The sequence below is a fragment of the Mirounga angustirostris genome, unplaced genomic scaffold (genome assembly GCF_029215605.1).
Source record: "Mirounga angustirostris isolate CCGP_5_RB_7025 unplaced genomic scaffold, mMirAng1.0.hap1 SCAF_9, whole genome shotgun sequence".
Classification (NCBI taxonomy): Eukaryota; Metazoa; Chordata; class Mammalia; order Carnivora; family Phocidae; genus Mirounga; species Mirounga angustirostris.
The window spans coordinates 46,018,038-46,038,846 of NW_026991717.1; the positions used below are offsets into that span (position 1 = coordinate 46,018,038).

Here is a 20,809-nt window from a genome sequence, read left to right on the forward strand (position 1 = left end):
AAGATACAAATGGAGATATGAAATGATAAGAAATACAAGGGAGGCACACGCTTTTATGACTTCAACGTTTAAGGAAATTACTACACAATCTTGAGTCCCTTAGTCACAACAGACCTATTTCTGACTAAAGTTAAAGAGGTTAAAAATCAGGTTTAATTATCTGACTTTTCTGTTAAGTGCTGTCCTAGAAAGGATTAGGATTACAATTTTCATGGCGTAAGTAACTTCACACTTACCTGACGACTTTTCTCAAAGATGAGCAATGGAGGAGATCTGACACCCCTGAGGATGGGGTATCAACAGTACATCAGCAGCATCGTAGATGATATTTTACGTGGAGCAAAGACTGAAAAACCAGACTTATTTTGCGACAGCCGCAGAGACAAAAGTGCATCTCAGCGCATTATTTTCTTAGTGACTTTGAGAAAGTGTCCTGGGGAGAAACGTTTCCAAATACTCAATGAGGTTTCATACCCCTGGGCTTTTGTGTATATAGATCCTAACACCTAGAAGATTCTATGCTAATTCTTCACCTTTCTAGATTGATCTCTGAGAACAGCCAGCTCATATGGCACCACTCCAAGAAGTCCTCCTTATGCTTTCAAAATCTTTGCTGACATGATCCCCTATGTGGCCTTCGTATTATTCTGCCCTAACAATGTATTCTGCTGGGTAACAATATCTGCAAATGTTTCTTTTTTTTTTTTTAATTTTTTTAATTTTTATGTTAATCCCCATACATTACATCATTAGTTTTAGATGAAGTGTTCCATGATTCATTGTTTGTGCACAACACCCAGTGCTCCATGCAGAATGTGCCCTCCTCAATACCCACCACCAGGCTAACCCATCCTCCCACCCCCCTCCCCTCTAGAACCCTCAGTTTGCTTTTCAGAGTCCATCGTCTCTCATGGTTCGTCTATCCCTCCGATTTCCCCCGCTTCATTCTTCCCCTCCCGCTACCTTCTTCTTCTTTTTTTTTCTTAACATATATTGCATTATTTGTTTCAGAGGTACAGATCTGAGATTCAACAGTCTTGCACAATTCACAGCGCTTACCAGAGCACATACGCTCCCCAATGTTTATCACCCAGTCACCCCATCCCTCCCACCGCACCCCCCACTCCATCTGCAAATGTTTCTGAACAAAATGTTTACAATGGTTGAAAAATCAAGCATTATAAACCAGTGTACAGTCTTGCTTCTACCCCTGCTCCCGTGTCTCATACTTACTGTGTTTTTGTGTCTTTTCTAAAGTTTCTTCATGCAAACATAAATACAAACCTATTATTTCCCCAACTCTATGTTCTTACACAAAAGGTACCTTGATATACATACTATTCTTGAAATACATTCTATTGTTTGATATACATACTATCCAGTATTTTGCTCTTTTCATTTCAACTTACTAATACATCTCAGAAATTTAGCTGAGATGTATTTCCATATCGGTTCAGAGAGAAATTCCTCATTCTGTTTTAAAAGTTCTTTAAAATTAAAAAAAAAAAAAATCTAGTATATGTTGTCCTCTAATATATTTAGCCAGTTCCACTAATGATGGGCATTTGGGTTGTTTCCAATCTTCTGCTATGCCCATGATGCTTTGTAGGCATATGTTAATTTGCATTGTGTGTGTACATCTTTGGATAAATTCCCGAAAGCAGAATGGCTGGGTCAGAGACTGCACAATTCTGTAATGTTGCTAGATAGTGTCAAAGTGCCATAGGGTTTCTACCTATTTATATTCCCATCTAAAACAGTCACAGCTTTACCAACAGAGAGGTAAGGAGGAAAAGTTTCAGAAGGAATGATTGGTATCACAAGCAACAGGACACCTGGCCAGGACAGGGTCCTGAGGTTCAGCCAGGCTCCCCCAGGGGTGCCTGGGGCCTCTGTTGGCTCCAACTGAACACATCTAACATGGAGCTCACTGAACCTGGAGCCTCCTCTTGGGTTCTCATTTTCTACTAATGGAATCACAATTTTCTCACATTTAAAATCTTGTAGGAGTGAGTGTGGGCAGGTAGACACTCACTTTTCATTTTATAAACTCTAAGTTCGTAGGCTTTATAACAAGAAGCATATATCTCTTTTGCAAGTTAAAGCCAGTGATAATGTACTACAAAAAAATTTGGAAGTCTAGTATTTTTTGGTGGGTTTTTATTTATTCACTCAATCACTTTTTATTCTGTTACCTGTTATTCTTTTTTTTCTGCCAGGTGCCCAGGGAATGGTTTTAAATCACTTAACTTTGTAGGGAAATTTATCAAGAAAAAACATTAATTCTCGTACTTTACAAATTATTCCTAAGCATTGCCTCCTGCCACCACTCTCAAGTTTTGAGTTTTATTTTTATTTAAGTAATCTCTGTAACCAGTGGTGAGGCTCGAACTCATGACCCCAAGACCAAGAGTTGCACGCTCTTCTAACCGAGCCAGCTAGGTGCCCCCCTACTCCTAGTTTTTAAAGTGAAAAGAAATTAAGAAAAAATTCTTTTTTTAAACAATTTTTTTTTTTAAGATTTTATTTATTTGACAGAGAGAGACACAGCGAGAGAGGAAACACAAGCAGGGGGAGTGGGAGAGGGAGAAGCAGGCTTCCCGCTGAGCAGGGAGCCTGATGCAGGGCTTGATCCCAGGACTCTGGGACCATGACCTGAGCTGAAGGCAGTTGCTTCGCAGTCGCTTAATGACTGAGCCATCCAGGCACCCCAAGAAAAAATTCTTAATGAAATGTTTAATTAATAGTTATAGGAGTTGGGATACTATTTTAGGGAAAATTTACATAGTAAAGGGGCATCTGGAGGGTTCAGTCGGTTGAGTGTGTGACTCTTGCTTTCAGCTCAGGTCCTAATCTCAGGGTCATGAGATCGAACTCTGTGTCTCTCCCTCTCCCTCTGCCCTTCCCCCACCTCTAAAAAAATAAATAAAATAAAAATTTACATCGTAAGGATTTATGATAGCTGTGTGGTATTTTTAGGTGCTTTAATATACTTTTCAATCCAGAGATCCCTTATAAAAGTGCACATTTATAACCATTTTATACCATTTGGAAAAAATTGTAGTAGAACTGTACTACCTTAAATCATAGAAGCTTGTAACTGTCATAGCTGCTTTTAGAATCACATTCTTGGTCAAATATAGAATCCCATTTCCTACAATGTCTTATCGAAGGCATGCATGCTTGGCTTTGAGATTTCCAGGAATCTAATTATAATAAAGAGAGAAGCCATCTCCTGGTGCCCTTGGTCTTTGTACATTCACTTTCGTACAGATGAGGACATTATACATGAATGCACCTGAGCCATCTTTCCATACGGCACCCGGCAATCACCCAGGTGACAAGAGAACATTTTGATTGCTCTCATGAGGGTGCTGTCTGCCAACTCAGCTCACAGTTCAATTCCATCTACGTCACCATCTCTGTCAACCTAGCAGCATTCATTTAATTATGTTTCTACTAGGTTGCGTTTAGCCTTGTTGCTTTATCAAAATTAGTGAAATACGGGAAAATATAAATGCAAACACCAGTAAACAGTAGTGTAGTTCTCATAAACTTAGAACAATTGAGAGAGGAAATCATAAGGTATGCAGAACGTAGTGAATCTTGAGGCTCAATAATGCAACTCATACTGAGAATTCTCTATGCATTAGTCACTATTCTAATCACTTTATATGACTTATTTTATTGAATTCTCACAGTACTATATAAGAAATAAATGATGGAGGTATTATCTTTATCTGTTTTTATAGATAAGGAAAACGATTCATGATTTGTAGAGATGTAAATAGGCTGACCCAAATTGGAAAGCTGCCTTCCTTTTAGACTTTATATGGTCAATTCTGCTCAGCTGGGATGGAGAAGTCCAAATTTAAAGAACATTTACTGGGACATCTGGCTGGCTCAGTTGGTAGAGCATGTGACTCTTGATCTCAGGGTCACAAGTTCAAGTCCCACGTTGGACAGTAGAGCTTGCTTTAAAAAAAAAAAAAATTTACTAAATTCTGGACTAGAGCCTAAGACTATATCTAAGAGACAAGGCATAATTAGGTATTTTACACTAAATTTTAGCCCTCTGAAAATAGAGCCCTCTCCTTAAAACACACAAATCTGCTTTTGAATTTCATTTATCTGGCATCGGTGTGTATTTTCAGGAACATGTTGCATATGAAAGTAGGAAGCCCTTGTGTTGTTGTATTTTTTTTTTTAAGATCTTATTTAGTTAGTTGGTTATTTGTTAGGGAGCACGCACACGTGCACAGGGGTGGTGGTGGGGAGGGGCAAAGCAGGAGGGAAAGGGACAAGCAGACTCCATGCTGAGCGCAGAGCCTGATGTGGGACTCGATCTCACGACCCTGAGATCACGACCAGAGCCAAATCAAGAGCCGGATGCTCAATCGACTGAGCCACCCAGGCGCCTCTGTTGTATATGTTTTTGATGTACATGGAAAGATGTGAATCCTTTGGGGACAGGGCATTTGTCTTCTACTTCTCCAGTGCCTACAATAGTGCTCAGCAAATGTTTCTTGTGGTGAGTGAACACAGTAGTGGTTTGGAAACCGTGCTGCCAACCTGCAAAGCACCAACACTAAGAAACACTCTATTTAAAGCAAATCCCCCTATAGATAATGGGAGAGGCTATGCATGTGTGGGAGTGGGAGGCATATAGAAAATCTCTGTATTTTCCCCTCAATTTGCCTGTGACCCTAAAACTGCTCTAAAAAATAGTCTATTAAGAAAAAAAAGCAAATTCCCCCAAATGTTTCCAACAATATCTTGAAAAAGGTGTTATCTTAGATACACATTCACATACACATCTCTGTAAATGCACAAATATTTATAACCATATCTCTAAACACATTTATAGGTGCATGATAATAAAGGCAAAACAGATGTCACGTCTTAAATATATAAAAACATTTATAGGTGCATGATGATGAGTTGAAATGATGCTGACTGTTGCAAACCCATGCTATTTGGGGGTGTTGAAGAGGTGAATGGAACTGCCCCCATGGCCTCCCCAAGATACTGTGTATAGGTTAAGGCAGCAGACAGATGCAGGAGGCAGACTGCTACATGCCCCCAGTTTGGAGTGCCTGTTATGTCCCTTCCTCAGAGACTCTGTCCCCATTCACCATCTTTAGGGACACCACCCCTGTGACCACATCTGCTTGGAATGCCACTGTACAGACACCTCATCCACGCAGCGCCTTGCATGAGCTTGCCAAGGCCCTATGACCTGGGTGGCGTGGTTTGACTGTGTGAGTCAGATTCTCTTTCTCTCTCTCTGCTCCCACCCCACCACTTCTCTCTCTGGAACTCGAATCAAGAGGGACCTGACTCAGGACTATGACAAACTAAGGACAACTTGCAAGCTGAAATTATGGGAAGAGGAGCAATGAGGGAGTTTCTTAAAGGGGGAGAAGCTGAAAGAAACAGAGAAGAACAGCCATCCATGCAGAGAAGCCAGGAAGCCAGAGGACAGACTGCTACACAGGCCCACCTTCCTCTGTGTTCTGCTTCCCCTGGGCTCCTGGACATATATACCGTTAAAATCTTTTTCTCATGAAGCCACTCGTGTGCTTTTTCCATCTCCTCGTTACTAAAGAGACTAAACCAGAACAGCAGATAGCAGGAGAAAAAAAGTCTCTGACGTTGGAGGACATAACTTAAAAACAAAATCAAGAAACACAAAACAGGGGCACCTGGGTTGCTCGGTCAGTTAAGCACCTGCCTTGGGCTCAGGTCATGATCCCAGGGTTGGGCTTCCTGCTCAGCGGGGAGCCTGCTTCTCCCTCTGCCCCTTCCCCCTGCTCGCTCCCTCTCTCAAATAAATAAATAAAATAAATAAAATCTTAAAAGGAGGGCGCCTGGGTGGCTCAGTTGGTTAAGCGACTGCCTTCAGCTCAGGTCATGATCCTGGAGTCCCTGGATTGAGTCCCACATCGGGCTCCCTGCTCAGCAAGGAGCCTGCTTCTCCCTCTGACCCTCTCCCCTCTCATGTGCTCTCTCTCTCTCATTCTCTCTCTCTCAAATAAATAAATAAAATCTTAAAAAAAAATAAAATCTTAAAAGGAAGGAAGGGAGAAAGGAAGGGAGGGAGGGAGGGGGAAAGAAAGACAAAACAAACAAGAAAGAACTGCACAGGTACAGTGATACTGGGCCATGATACCTAGTGGCAAAAAGCCATTCCATTCATCATCCCCAAGGAGCTCCGCTCAGTACAACGCTGCGTGATAATCGGTATTTATAGTGACGACCTTGAGTCTGCAGGCACAAGCTGCTTGCCATGCAGAAGGCAGTGAAGCAAGCAGTTTACTACAGAAAAAATTACCTTCAAGTTAAAAAAACGTTTTGGTTCCTTAAAAAGGCAAGGTTCATGCACTTGTTATTTTTTTAGTTTTTAAAATACATATATTTATTTATACATGCCTTCCTTGTTTGAGCAAAGACTAAAGATGACTTACAAGAATACACAAAATCCAGTAAGATAGTATAATTGACAGGAAAGAGGAAGAAGAAAGAAAACCAGGGTGTGGACACGAAGTGGATCCAAGGAGATTCAGTTATCTGCAAAGCTCACTTCTGTGAAATACCTCACTCCTTGATAGATCATGGAACATCATAACTAGTATTACTCATTACTGAATCATTTTTAAATCTGGAGGAAGGCCAGAGTTTATATTCTCTATCTAACAGTCAAATTGAAACTAGAAAAGAAAAAGAAAATATTGGCTTAAATCAGAGAAAACATAATAACAAAATGCATTTAATGAGCTGTTAATTTTTTTTCCCCCTGTGGGGCTTGAACTCAGAACCCTGAGCTCAAGACCTGAGCCAAAATCAAGAATCGGACACTTAACCAACTGAGCCACTCAGGTGCCCCATAAAACTTTTTTTTAAGTTTTATTAATTTAAGTAATCTCTACACTCAACATGGAGCTCTAACTCATGACGGTGAGATCAAGAGTAGAAAGCTCTTCCAACTGAGGCAGCCAGGCATCCCACAAAACTTTTTTAATATTAATCAGAAGTAGCATCACATTATGTTACCCAACTGTTGAAATTCTCTTCACTATCCTTTGTACAATCAATATTAACATATTAGGAAAAGAACAAAGATGTTTAAAGTTGAGTTAAACTCTCTATACAAATGTAATTTTTTAATATAAATGTGATTTTTAGTTCCCATAAAAAAAGCAAGAATTTTTCCAGGAGCCCTGGCTTGGAGAGGCTCCCAGGGTTTTAATAAATGGGTTCCTATTCATATTGGGCCCGCATCAGGGAAAAGTCCTTCTGAAATTTGTAGTAGGACATTCCTACTATGGAGTTACTGCTTATAGGGTAAGAGTTGGGGGCTTCAGAGTCAAGCAAATATATAGATTCTATGCAGAAAAACTGAGTGATAGCTTGGGCAAGTTACTTCAAACTCGGTTAGTTTCTTTTTTTCTTCTCTCTTTTTTTTTTTTTTGCAGTTTTATAACTTTATTTGGAATCAGCAGTTCGTTCTCATCCACATTAACTGTCTGTAGATTTTTTTTTTTTTTTTTTTGTAGATTTTTGAAAGTGGTGACAGGTACACAGGTAACCTGAGTTTGTCTGGTGAATCTTCACTGTCATTGCATTTTCTGGACAACCGCATACCAATATGGGATGAGACATTCCTTATTCTTTTGGCCCTGAGAGCTTTGTTGCATCTGGTATCAATGCACACATCAGAAGTTCCCATTTCCCTCATGGCAAATTTCTGGGTCTCTTTGAATACCCAAGGGGCACACCTCTTGACACTCACTGCATGGATGCACTTGTGAACAGTGATGGTGTATTCTCTGGTCACCTTGTTGGTGGCAGAACGGACCTTCGTCTTGCCACTCTTCTTTATGGGAGTTGCAAAGCTCAGCTTCGTTTCTTAATTGCAAATGAAGTTAATACGGTTGTGTGGAAGATTAGATAAGATATTATATGGTAAGCACTTAGCTCAGAGCTGATACCTACTGAACCTAATAAATACCTGTTATGGTAGAAATAGTGATTGCCCAGGACATCCCACATCGATGTGATATAAGCATCTTTTTCACTAGTGCTTTGGTAAAGATTTCTGGCCTAATCTTCCCATTAACAAATTTTTCTTTAATTATATTGTTGTGAATGCATTCTGATGTTCTCTTACGGTACTGACATGGAAACTAGTTTCGTTGACTTATTTTATCTTCTTACTGATTGTTTTCCAAAATGTATAAGCAGTGGCTGTTTTCACTGCTAGATTCATACAGAATTGTGCTTTGTCTCCATTTGGATTTTTTTCTTTGTTCCTTTTCATTCAAGCCCAGATAAAACTGCATTTTTAATCATGCCCACATATGTGTAGAGTCTCATCTGACTAGCTCCATCATGTGTCTATAATGAGTTTTACAATTTTAGAAGTTGTTTTCATTTCATTGCTACTATGAGCTCAAATAACGAAGAATATAGGGTAATATACCGATATTGATGAGTCCTCTCAAAAATAGGTATAAATAAAAAAATCGGGAAAGCTTTATAAAGCGAGAATTTTGGCGGGAGGGGGGGCTGCAATTTGGCCAAAAGTCTAGGGTGACCATAATTGATCATGCAAATTATCAGGCCGTTTTGGGAATGCAAGAGGGGTTCTATTAATAATTTCACTGAGATAAAGGCATAAACCAGGACTCTCCCACGTAAACCACAGCATAAAACTGACAATTTATCTTCCTAAGATGGGGAAGGAGCAGGGCAGGGCTTGAAGGGATTTTTTGTGAAATGATAGGCTCTATCACACGCTTATACTCTATATTCTATGTTCAAAGTGTGAATTATGGGTTCTGCTTTGAGAATCCAAGCTCTGCCCTTACAGTATCAGACTCAGTTCTAATCCCTATACCCCAAGAAAAACACAAAGACAAAGATCCAGGAAGGTATAACTAACGTAATGAAGAGCTGTGGGTCTTAATAATGTTTTGGCAATTAACGTCATCTCTGAGAATTTGATGAAAGCTATTAACTCTCCCTGTAGGAAAGGGCACACACAGAAGCCCCCACGACTTGGCATATAATTCAGACGGCCTCAATCTGTCTGATCCTACCCAGGGACCTAGGTCTGAATCCCTGACCTAGAACATATGGCAGGTGGCAGGAGACAGGAACCACTATTTGTTGGCCATCTTTACAGATATTTCATTTCATACGCACATCAATGTATTTTACAGATAAAGGAACTGAAGCACAGAAAAATTACAAACTCACAGCTAGTTAAGTGAAAAAGCCAGACTTCAAATTCACCTTTATGTGCCACTAAATCTTATAATCTAAGTACTGCTTAGACATGCAATTTTTTTTTTTTTAAGTTGGTTCCACGCCCAGCATGGAGCCCAACGCAGGGCTTGAACTCATGACCCTGAGATCAAGACCTGAGCTGAGATCAAGACTCGGATGGTTAACTGACTATGTTATCCAGGCACTCCACCATACAAATTAATATATATATATATATATTTATATTTCAATCTGGAAAAGAATCATATTACAAAATCATGAAAAATGAACACAAGCATAGATCTTTATCAGAGTTCCACCTATTGGAATTACCTCTTAAAACTAGAAAGAGATTATTAGGGCAGTTAGGGATGCCTGGGTGGCTCAGTCGGTTAAGCATTGGACTCTTGATCTCAGGTCAGGTGTTGATCTCAGGGTTGTGAGTTCAAGCTCTGTGTTGGGCTCCAAGCTGGGTGTGGAGCCTACTTAAAAAAAAAAAAAAAGCATTTAAAAAAACCCCTCAAATGTTAATAAAAACAACATTTAGTGTCAAGATAGTTTTAGATCAATCCAAGATTGATAAATTGTTGTTGGATTATTGAAAGATTTTTCAGTGTCTCATTGTATCCCTGGTTTACCAGGGAAAACCACCAAATCTTTGCCTGTCTCTCTCTAAGCCCATGTCAATCCAACTACTAATCAGGGTTGACTGTGGATGGGATGGTGGCTTAGGTAACATGTCATTTCCAACATAAGCAGTGCTTCTTATATAACTGGTAAACTCCAATATTCCTTTTGGTAACCTCTGTTCATTAGTTCCTAAGATACCTGATCACATTCGGGCATGCCCCTGAAACGTGGAATCAGTTTCCCTGGGAATTTGGTGGGTCCTGTCTGTTTGTACCTCCCCAGTGCCTAGTACAGAGTGAGTGCACGACAGATGTCTCCTGTTTCCTGTCCAGTTCATACTACAGATTACTGCCAGATGAATTCTCTAACCTAAACTGTAGCTCCCAGTACAGCAGTTCCTTGCACAAAACCCCTGTCACTTCTCATTATATTTGTACCTTTCCTATAGTTATTTATTGTTTTTTAAAATTATCTTCTGGGGCGCCTGGGCAGCTCAATCGGTTAAGCATCTGCCTTCAGGTCGGGTCATGGTCTCAGGGTCCTGGGATCGAGTCCCGTGTCGGGCTCTCTGCTCAGTGGCGAGTCTGCTTCCCCATCTCTCTCGCTTTCGTGCTCTCTCAAATAAATAAATAAAATCTTAAAAAAAAATTATTTTCTGTCTTGCTCCTTCTAAAATTGTAAGCTTGGTGAGGCAAGAAACCATTGTACTCACAGCTGCTGTGCTGACCTATAGTAGGCGTTCAATTATATCTATTGCCTGACTGTGTGGATGATTACGAGAAGAATTTAGTCAACATGATTGTGTCTTTCAATTTTTAAAATGGAGGTACAATTTACATACCTTTCTAAAATGTATAAGTCAGTGGCTTTCAGTATATTCACAAAGTTGTACAGCCATCAACACTATCTAATTCCAGAATATTTTCATCACCCCAATAAGAAAACGCATACTCATTAGTAATTACTCCCATCCTCCTCTCCTCCCAGGCCCCGGCAATCACTAATTTACGTTCCCCTATAGATTTCCCTATTCTTTACTCTTATGTAAATGGAATCATATAATATATGTGGTCTTTGTGCCTGGCTTCTTTCATTTAACATAATGTGTCCAAGGTCTGTCCATGTTGTGGTCCACGTGAGCACTTCTTTCCTTTTTAAAGGCTGAATAGTATTCCATTTTGTTTACCCATTCCAAGCAAGATGATTTTTAACATGCATACCAACTCTAGGATCCTACATCAAGTTAAAGTCTACCACCAAAGTTCATAAAGTAAATCACAACAATAAATCATTATGCTTCATACTTTCTCTAGGCCGGAAGTTTTCAACTCTTACCTACCATAGATCCTGGGAGGACGGTCCTGTTGTAACCCACCAAGGTTACCTTCTGAACTCTCTTTTTTTTTTAAGTTTTTATTTATTTATTTGACAGAGAGAGACACAGTGAGAGAGGGAACACAAGCAGGGGGAGTGGCAGAGGGAGAAGCAGGCTTCCCGCCGAGCAGGGAGCCCGATGTGGGACTCGATCCCAGGACCCCGGGATCATGACCCGAGCCGAAGGCAGACGCTCAACGACTGAGTCACCCAGGCGCCCCATCCTTCTGAACTCTTAAAACAATAAAACCAGACTCTCTACCTTATTTCAGGATTCTTCCCCCACCTCCAATCTCCTCACTGCCCACCCGATGTCTTAAAACTCCACATTCTGGAATAACTCACCTTTGCAGTTACGGTTGTACTGCTAATTATTCGAAACAGATAGGGTTGACTAAGGTTGGATGGTGCTTCTCCGCCCCGCTCCCCCCCCTTATCTTTCCTCTGTCCCTCTGCTCACTGCACTGCAACTTCTCCACCATTCAAAAGTCCAAAAGAGAGACAGAGGGGAAAAAAAAAAAAGCCTTCCTTTGTTTTCTAAGGAAGTTCAGGTAAAAGGAGGGGTAGGGGAAATGATATTTTTGACTTTTCTCACAATCCAGACGTTGGAAAGAAAAAGGATTTCCTTTGGGCGGCTGCCACGACTCTGATCTTTTATGCTGATAAAATATTTCCTTCTTAAAAAAAAAGTTATGGGAAAACCAAACCACTTCAGCTTGGAAGCCACACCTACTGTAATTTTCGCGTTAAAAAAAAAAAAAGAGAGAGAGAGAGAGAGAGGCTTACCTCTCTTTCACGGAGGGTTCTGCTCCTAACTGTTGAGGTCTTGCACCCGGGAGCGAGCCGGGTCAGCAGCGCTCTTTGGAAGCTAGCGTGGAGGACTACAGGATCCAGAGGTCTTTGGAAACTCCAGCAGCCCCAAGCTTGTTGGCTACCACGGTTTCCCTGAGGAGTGACGCTGTGAAAACAAACCCTGATTGGTCAGGCCTGAGCTGAATTCTCCATTTATGGACAGATTGCCCAGCCCGAGCCGAGGCTCTGCCGGAGGAGTACAGAGTAAGTGGCCGAAGAAAGAAGGAGCGAGCTTGGGCAGCTAGGCAGACGCGCCGAGAGCATCGGACTCACCTAGGCGGGCGGCGAGCGCCTGGTCCGAGGGGACCCCTGCCTTCGGCAGCATGTGCCCCGCCTGCTAAGTCGCCTCCTTCTCGCCCTCACCTAGCGTCGCCGATCCCGCCTGGATGGAGTCCCTCCAGGGTTCCCATTGGCTCCTGTGAGTGCTTGGGTGTCGAGAGCCTGCTTTTGGCCAAGGGGACCAACTTCTGAAGTTCGCCCAGGAGCCTGCGTTCCAGCCCCAGCTCCCCGGCAGCCGGACCCGGCGGAGGCGCGACCGCGGCGCGAGTCACCATGGTGAGCTGGCCGCGCGGCGTCCCGGGACGCCTGAGCCTGGGATGGGGCAGGAAGCGCCGGCGCGGGGCACCCACCTTGGGCGCGCAGCCGAGGCCAGGCGTGGAGAAGGTGGACGCGGGAGTCGGCACGTCGCGAGCTCTGCTTGCCCGCCGCTTTCCGTAAACCCTGGCTGGGGGAGAGGGAGTGAGGGGCCAAGGAAAACTTTCTTGCAAGTCGCTCTGGGCGCCGCGAAACTTTTTGTGGCCGGGTTGCTATGGCTGCCAGCTGTCGGGAGCCAGCGTGTGGGCAGCTCTGCGCTCGGGGGCGCGGCCCTCGGAGGGGACCCCTCTCTTCCTGCCGGGACGGTGGGGCAGCGCCGGTGCCCGGCGGGCCGGCCCGCCGCGGCGGAGATCGCGGCTCCGCGGCTCCGCGGCGCGGCAGCCGGCTCGCCGCGCCCCCTCCCGTGCGCGCCCCGCGCTTCCCTCCCCGCGGGCGGGCGCGGGCGCCGGCTGCCGGCCCGCCCCCCCGCCCCCCTGCGCCGCCCGCAGCTGTCCCGCCCGGCAGCCGCACGCGGGCGCGGGCGGAGCGGGCCGCACAAAGGCCGGCGGGGGCGCCAGGTAGCGCGAGCACCTGGCGCTGGGCGGGCGGCTGAGAGCGAACGTGGCCGGGCGCCGCCGGCAGCCTCGCCGGCCGGGACTTCGCCGGGCGCGGGCCCGTTGGGTCTTTGCGCCGAGAGGCCGAGTAAACACCGCCACCCCGCGCCCCCACCGCTTCCCCGAGGGCGAGGTGACCGGCGCTCTTCGGGTGTACCGCGAACGGGTCGCACGGGAGGAAGTCGAGTGTTTTGTTCTTTTTCCTTGGGCACTTCGGGAATATATGGAAGCGGCTGACTTTTTCTCTGACTCGGCTCTGACTTTTCCTCTACCCGCCCCCCATGAACCTGAACCGCATCCCCCGGGTCTTGGTGTGGTGTGCGTTTCTTCCCGAAGCACAAAAGGCAAGGACTCGATTTTGAAGAGATTGATAGTCCATCCGAGAAAGAAAGAAAAAAAAAAAGTTCTACTACAAGGCTTCATATTTTCCACACTTGCTTCTTTTCAAAGAACCCTGCTTGGGTGGATGACCTGATCCTCCTCTGGTTTGTTTTGTTCCGTTTTAATGACCGTGAATGTGGAGTTAAGTCAAAACGATAACTAGTACAGCACCAATTTAAAAATCTATCCCGCATGACCAGCCTGAGAAATGTAGCAAAGGCCCATCCGAACGTACGTACAAAACTCGAAAGCAGCTCTAGACCCAATGCTGTGTTTATTCAAAAGAATGCTTAAAAACAAGAGAGTCTTTAAAAGGGCATCTTTGACAGAAGCTTTTGCTTTTTACATAGTCCAAAATTGTGTCACCTCTGCGCCTCCCTAAGAGGACACTTTATCTGTAAATAAATTTCCCCTTTAAGTTTCAGGTTTTAAGAAGTCAGTCTAACCTACCTTATTTTTGGAACCCCTGTAAGAGAACCATTTACTTACACTGAGTGTGTGGTTGGGTGGAGGAGCTACCTAATTGGGCCACTACCTAATTGGCCACTTGAATTTGAGCAATGTGATAGTCCTAGTATTTTGGAATTGCTATAATTATTTTCCGTGGTTTAATATTTCTAAAAAAAAAAAAATCAATGTGTTTATGTCAAGAGCTTAAAGAAACTTAGCTCGGAATCTCCACACTCAGTTCTGCCACATTGCTTTTGAAGAAGATGGTTGATCAAATGGGTGCAGAGGATGCATGTCCTAAGGAAGAGAATTTTTTCCAGAGCTGTGTAGTGTGTCTATGGGAGGACAGGGTGTGACCTACCTGTTGATGGGTTTCCTGCCAGCAGCAAAGGTGGCCCCGATGTGGGCATCCAGGAGAGACTCTCAGGGCATCAGAAAAAAGTTGAAACACCTGCTGTCCTGAAATTGGAGATGTGCCATCGCTCAATCGACTAGGTGTAGAGTAACCTGCAAAAATGAAATGAATCATTTCTTCACTGGCTTGAGAAATTGTTCATTAGCTCTGTGAGGTCTGAGAACAGAGCATCACCCGTCTTAAATAGTCAGAAACCTCAGTTATAATGTTACTGTTTTTATAAGACGCTTTCAAGCCAGATGAGACTTGATTTTGTGTTTCACATCTGTCTGGGTCTGCCCAGCTGCATCCTTCAGCTGCTTAGAGCAGGAAGAGAAGGGGCATTGCCTTCAGTGGGTGTGGCTGAGGGTTAGCGTGGAGAATATAATTCCTCGGGCCCTTGACTGGGCTGTAGGGAGAGCACCTGTTTTATTGTTTGCGTGCTTATGTGTGTGATCTTTTAGGAAGTCTGGTAGCACATGAGGAAGCCTCTCCAGCCGTCCCCACGGCCGCCAAGACTCATTCATTTGTGACTCATAAGGAATATTGTCATTTTCTGATTCATGAGCACAGTATCCAGTTTACAGTTCATCTTCTAGCTTTTTCCTGAAAGTTCACTCTGAAACACTTTTCTCCATCTTTGGGGAAGTAACACCACCACCAGGCGATATTTAATTTGTACCTTTTTCCGTAGGAGACTTGAAGAACTGAAAAAGAAAAAATCTCTGCATGTCTTTATAATTTAGGGTACCTTGGTTAGGAGGGTACAACAGTCTCCTTTGTCTTTAATTAAGGATCATACCCTACTAAGATTTCCTTTGTCACATCTGGCCTTATCATTTACAAAGGACGTTCTGCTTTGTGGCTGTGACAGTTTGGGCGGTCTAATGGGCTGGAGCCCATGTCTGTGGCTCTGCTATCTACTTTGAATACAGAAATTATTATTCATAGGGCTCCTCTGAACTTAAATATACTAAAATATTTAAGTAAATCTGAATTGGCCATCCCCTCAGACTGGTCAGGATACCTCCCTTTTTCCTCACTTACACATATTACTTAGGAGTAAATTGCAGATGTTATTCATAAAAAATACACAGGAATAGACTTAGGAACTTAGGCATCAGTCAGATAGCTGACTACAAGGTAGGTAGGTTCCTTTGGGTGAAGGCAGGGCATGTATTTAGAAAGCCTGGAATCCATTTAAAATATGTTTTCTGGAATGGTAACCTAGTCCATTCCCCCTGATCAGTTTATCAGATTTGCTAATAGTTTCCTGGCCAAAACGACATAATACAAAACCCAAACAAAACAAAAAAATGGGTTGAAGTACAGAAAAGTTTTTTGGTTTTTTTTTTAAGATTTTATTTTATTTATTTTATTTTATTATTTTTTAAAGATTTTATGTATTTATGTGACAGAGAGAGACACAGCGTGAGAAGGAACACAAGCAGGGGGAGTGGGAGAGGGAGAAGCAGGCTTCCGGCCTAGCAGGGAGTCCGATGCGGGGCTCGATCCCAGGACCCTGGGATTATGACCTGAGCCAAAGGCAGACTCTTAACGACTGACCCACCCAGCACCCCTAAGATTTTATTTTTAAGTGATCTCTATACCCAGCATAGGGCTCAAATTTATACGCCTGAGATCAAGAGTCGCTGTCTTGATCAGAGCCAGCCAGGGACCACCAGGAAAGTTTTGATGGACGCCGTGGGTTAGAGAAAGATCTGGAGTTCACGACACCATCTAGGGACCAGTGTGAGTTGTCCAGCCTCATGGGAAAAGTTTGGTGGGTGCAGGGCACAAAGGGAAAGCCAGTGGAGAGGGACAAGGAGTGGAGGAAGGAGACGGTTGCCAAAGGTGAAGGCCGCCTCCCCCACACTCTTGCTGGGTATTTCAGCTTTATCAGTGGTTGCAAACTCAAATATCTACAGGATACAATTTTTGATGGGATGAGGCTCGCCCCTAGAGAGTAAATATGCCCCTCTAAAAAGGCACCCTTACTTGACCTTAGGCCATGGTTAGTTGTATCCACTGTATTACCATGGTCACACCGACCATATTATATATTTCTTTTTTTTTCTTAAGATTTTATTTATTGTGCTCGCTTCGGCAGCACATATACTAAGATTTTATTTATTTATTTGACAGACAGACCTAGCGAGGGAGCCCGATGCGGGGCTCGATCCCAGGACCCTGGGATCATGACCTGAGCCGAAGGCAGACGCTTAACGACTGAGCCACCCAGGTGCCCCCATATTACATATTTCAAGAGAAGCTAGAAATCCAAATTGTTAACGCCAGACCTGCTGATTTTTAAAGTGTTCTGGTCATTGCTGAGACACCGAACACCTGCAGGTCAGCTGTTTGCGGCCCCTCTATTGTAAATCTCAGAGTGGTATCCCTGAGAACCACTTCCATTCACTCACCAGCAGGAATGTCTAAGCTTTAGCTATATACCAGTAATGGTGTTTTATTGATACATCCACACCTTCCCACTGGGTTTCCCTTAAGAGAGGGAGTTGCGTGGTATTTTCAGCACATGGAACCTCCAAGCTATCAACAGGGAAAATCTGCATCCAGATTCAGAGCTATCTAAAACACTAGTGTAGGTATGTAAGTTGTGTGAGTGGTGAGGCTGTAAATTGAATTTCTGTTTCTTAACCCATCACCCCCCTCTTTGGGTGAAAATGCCCCCCTCTACTGCATGCTGGACCTCTGTTATTACCCCTTTCCCAGTTGAATCTCATGAATTTGAGGTCTGTCTCAGGGGTTCTTATTGGGGCTAGATAATGAGCATTTTGGTAAATATGACTTGGAATCTGACTTTTTGCTCCTGTACTCAGTGTTAACGTCATGAGCTCATGTGAGACTAAATAAAAGAGAGAACATGCAGTACTTTGCATCTCCTAATGAGAAGGGATTGGGCCTCATTACCTGGTAAGAACTTGTGAAAGCTTTCTTCATCAGTTTCAAAAAGCAGAAATTTTGAACCCTGTATACAAATGCAAAGTTTTATGAGCTTCATTATGGACTATGTAGAAATTATGTACAGTCATGATGTTCAAGTATGAGTCATCTATTATTTTTTTTTACAAAGATGCAGCAATTATGTTTTCATCAGTATGTGATTAAAGTGGTGAGTTTTAAATTTTTTTTTTTTTTTTTTTTTTTTACCTTGCTGGGACTTAATATTTACTTAATATTTACAGAGCAATAAGGGGTTAAAGGTTAAATGCCAAAGGTATTAAAAATAAACACCTTGGCCTTGCCAGCACATTCTGTAATAATGGTAAACAAATTGTGTTTTGAATTTCAGCCTCACAATTTATTTTGGCAGAGACCAAAGGTTTTGGGGGCATCCTAGCAAAGTATTTTTTTTTTTTTTTAACCTGTCTTTATGATAGCCACACTTGAGAGAAGCAGAACTAATCAAGAGTGCTCCCTAAAATAGAAGTATTGGTTTTGACAAGCCTTGGAACCTGCAACTGTACCTCCCAGTGAAGTCAGCCCCCCCCTTCGGAGTTGTCACCAGGGAACAATGTCATTAATGTACATACAGAGCACTTCTGAATGTCCGTTTAAGAAAATCTATTTTTCTTACTCCCTTTATGACCTAAAATGTTAGTGTTCAGCCTGATCACCTGTATTACTCACCAGATTTCATACCAAGGCCCTCTCAGCTGTTTCTGGAAGTTACATTCTGCCTCAAAGGAGAAAAAAATGGGCCTGACTGAAGACGTGAAATATCATATAGAACAGGCTTTGGAGGACAAAGAGGAGGTGGCTCTTTGCAGGAATAAATAGAAGAACTGCCCTGAAGGGGGCCACATGTCTCTCCCATGTTTTGAGTTCTGATATGTTTGGTAAAAGTTAATTCATGGGACTTTATAATGATACACTACATGTAAAAAGTAGGACTGACTACATTGTAACCCAGGAGAGTGTTTAAGAATTCTGTCCTAGGAGCATCTGGTTGGCTCAGTAGGTGGACCATGAGACCCTTGATCTTGGGTTTGTGAGTTTGAGCCCCACGTTGGGTGTGGAAATTACCTTAAAAAATAAAATCTTGAAAAAAGAATTCTATCCTAAATCCTTTTGCTGGATTTCAGAGAGGTTTAGGTTAAATGACTTCTGAAACCTTAGAGAGAGGATTTGGCTGAGCCAGTGCCAAGATCCAGGTTTTCTGATCCCAATCTAAGAAGGCTTTTCCCTCCAAACCGTAGCGGTGGATTAGGGTCTATTTCCTTAGAGTCTAGACATGACCATTTATTTCTTTCCTTCAAAAAAGCCTGCTTGGAGATGGAAGGTCATTTATTTTTGATTCATTACTGTATCAACTTTAAAAGATTCTATGAAATAAATTTAGAAGAATTCACCCATGATACCGCTACCCTAACAGTAATTATTTTCATGTCTTTGGGTTTCCTTTCAGCCTATCCAAATGCACATCATTTTTCTGTAGTTGTAATTGTGGGGCAAATGTACAATTTGGGCTCGGTATTTTCCCACCTATTTTATAAATTCTTTTCCTTGGTAAGCATGTTTATCATATTTAGGTGGTAGTATGATAATTTCCATGTAGCCTGATTATCCAACCTGTCATAACTGTGTAGAGACTTTTGCCACCAGAGCTATGTCCTGGGGAGACCCTCTCTGAACCCCCTGGGACCACTCGGGTCAGTAATGAACTGCTCAGCCTCCTGTTGCTCCTGAGACATGTAGCCCCCTCTCTGGTGCAGAGTTGGAAGCAGGACACGCAGGCTTGGGCAACACTCCACATCCACACTCCCAAGTCCTGGTTCACAGGTGGGTGCTATTGGTGTTCTCCATAGATTATGGTGTTGGCACTCAAATGTGTGACACCCAGTGGGTGCTCAGGCCTCTGGCCAACTTAACAAGTATGAGTGGTCTTATCAGAGAACGCAAGTAGTTGGAGAGCTTTGAACCCAAAGTGGAAAAGACAACAGTAGTTGCAAAAGAGGTTATACCATACATGCTTAATATGTAGGAATCCTTACCAAATATGGTGGCAGCCACTGGGAAATCACAGATGAATTAAGCACCGCCTTGTTTGTGAGGAGCTCACAGTCTAATGGAGGAATGATAACAAAGAGCTTTCATTTTGTGATGAGTTCATTTCGCCCTTGCATCAATGATGGTTTTTCTTGCCATTTTATAGCTAAGAAACCGAAATGTAGCAAGGGAAAGAGAACTGTTCAGGGACCTACAACTTGTATGTAATGAACCAGGTCTGTTAATTTTATGCTCTTTCTTTTTTTTTTTTTAAAGATTTTTTATTTATTTATTTGAGAGAGAGAGAATGAGAGAGAACACATGAGAGGGGGGAGGGTCAGAGGGAGAAGCAGACTCCCTGCCGAGCAGGGAGCCCGATGTGAGACTCGATCCAGTGACTCCAGGATCATGACCTGAGCCGAAGGCAATCGCTTAACCCAGCTGAGCCACCCAAGCGCCCAATTTTATGCTCTTTCACAAGCAATTGCGTAAATTATTTCTAATTTGAAATTTCTGAATCCAGGTATCTGTATCACGCTTAATCATTTCACATACTTATGAGGGAAGGCAAGGTTGATTAAAAAATAATCTATCTTAGTTAATTTTACTCAGTAGTACCAAAGTGGGATAATTTAGACCCAAGAACATTGCCTATTATGAGCAGTAAGGGTCTGGGCTTTAATTTCCTTGTCTTGGGACTTTGCATATCACAAAGTTTGGGTACTGGATGATATCACACAGGGAATAAGTGGAAAAGTAAAAGTCCTGCTAGAAAGCTCTCTGACCTCAATTAGATTAAAAGGTAGAAAATAAAGAAAAGATAACCACAAAAAAATCTAGCGTGTTAGTCCTTGTACATGACAGAAAACAAATAAAAATTAGGATACCATATCATTTGTCTCTTAGTGATTTAATTGGTATGACCAGCATTTGATGTTGACAGCAACTTAGCATAACATTTCTTGGCAATAGAATGATTTGGATACTATCATTGTCTAATTGTAGGACTTTTCAGCACCAACAAAAGTGTCCCAAGTAGATGCAGACTTTTGTTAGAAATGTAGAAGCATCTATTGAGCTATTTTAGAGTCTAAATAAAGATGACTTCCTCCGAGACTTGCGAACGCTCAAATGCAGAAATATGTCTACAAAACAATAGCAATTCAACTTTCCCCCATCAGATTGTCAGAGATTGCTAATATTTGGGGGTGTCCTGAGGTCCTCTGAAAATACGTTGTAAGCTATTGACCTGTCCCAACAG

General features: G+C 42.8%; 2 protein-coding genes across 10 annotated transcripts in view; one reads left to right on the forward strand and one right to left on the reverse strand.

The window, feature by feature from the left end:
- Positions 1 to 12,197, reverse strand: part of FAM81A (family with sequence similarity 81 member A) — a 129,248-nt gene extending 117,051 nt beyond the window's left edge. For 6 of the 9 annotated variants that reach the window (XM_054513506.2, XM_064570403.1, XM_064570408.1 and 3 more), the window contains exon 1: positions 12,061 to 12,191. The gene's annotated coding sequence lies outside the window, so the exon portion shown is untranslated. Of the gene's footprint in view, positions 1 to 236; positions 434 to 12,060 lie in introns of all 9 variants that reach the window. The other 3 variants (XM_064570401.1, XM_054513510.2, XM_064570407.1) reach the window with 3 other exon arrangements.
- MYO1E (myosin IE) overlaps positions 12,115 to 20,809 on the forward strand; it is a 194,779-nt gene continuing 186,084 nt past the window's right edge. The window contains exon 1 of the mRNA XM_064570382.1: positions 12,115 to 12,681. Coding sequence (XP_064426452.1) covers positions 12,679 to 12,681 — 3 coding nt within the window. The 5' untranslated portion in view covers positions 12,115 to 12,678. The remainder of the gene's footprint in view (positions 12,682 to 20,809) is intronic.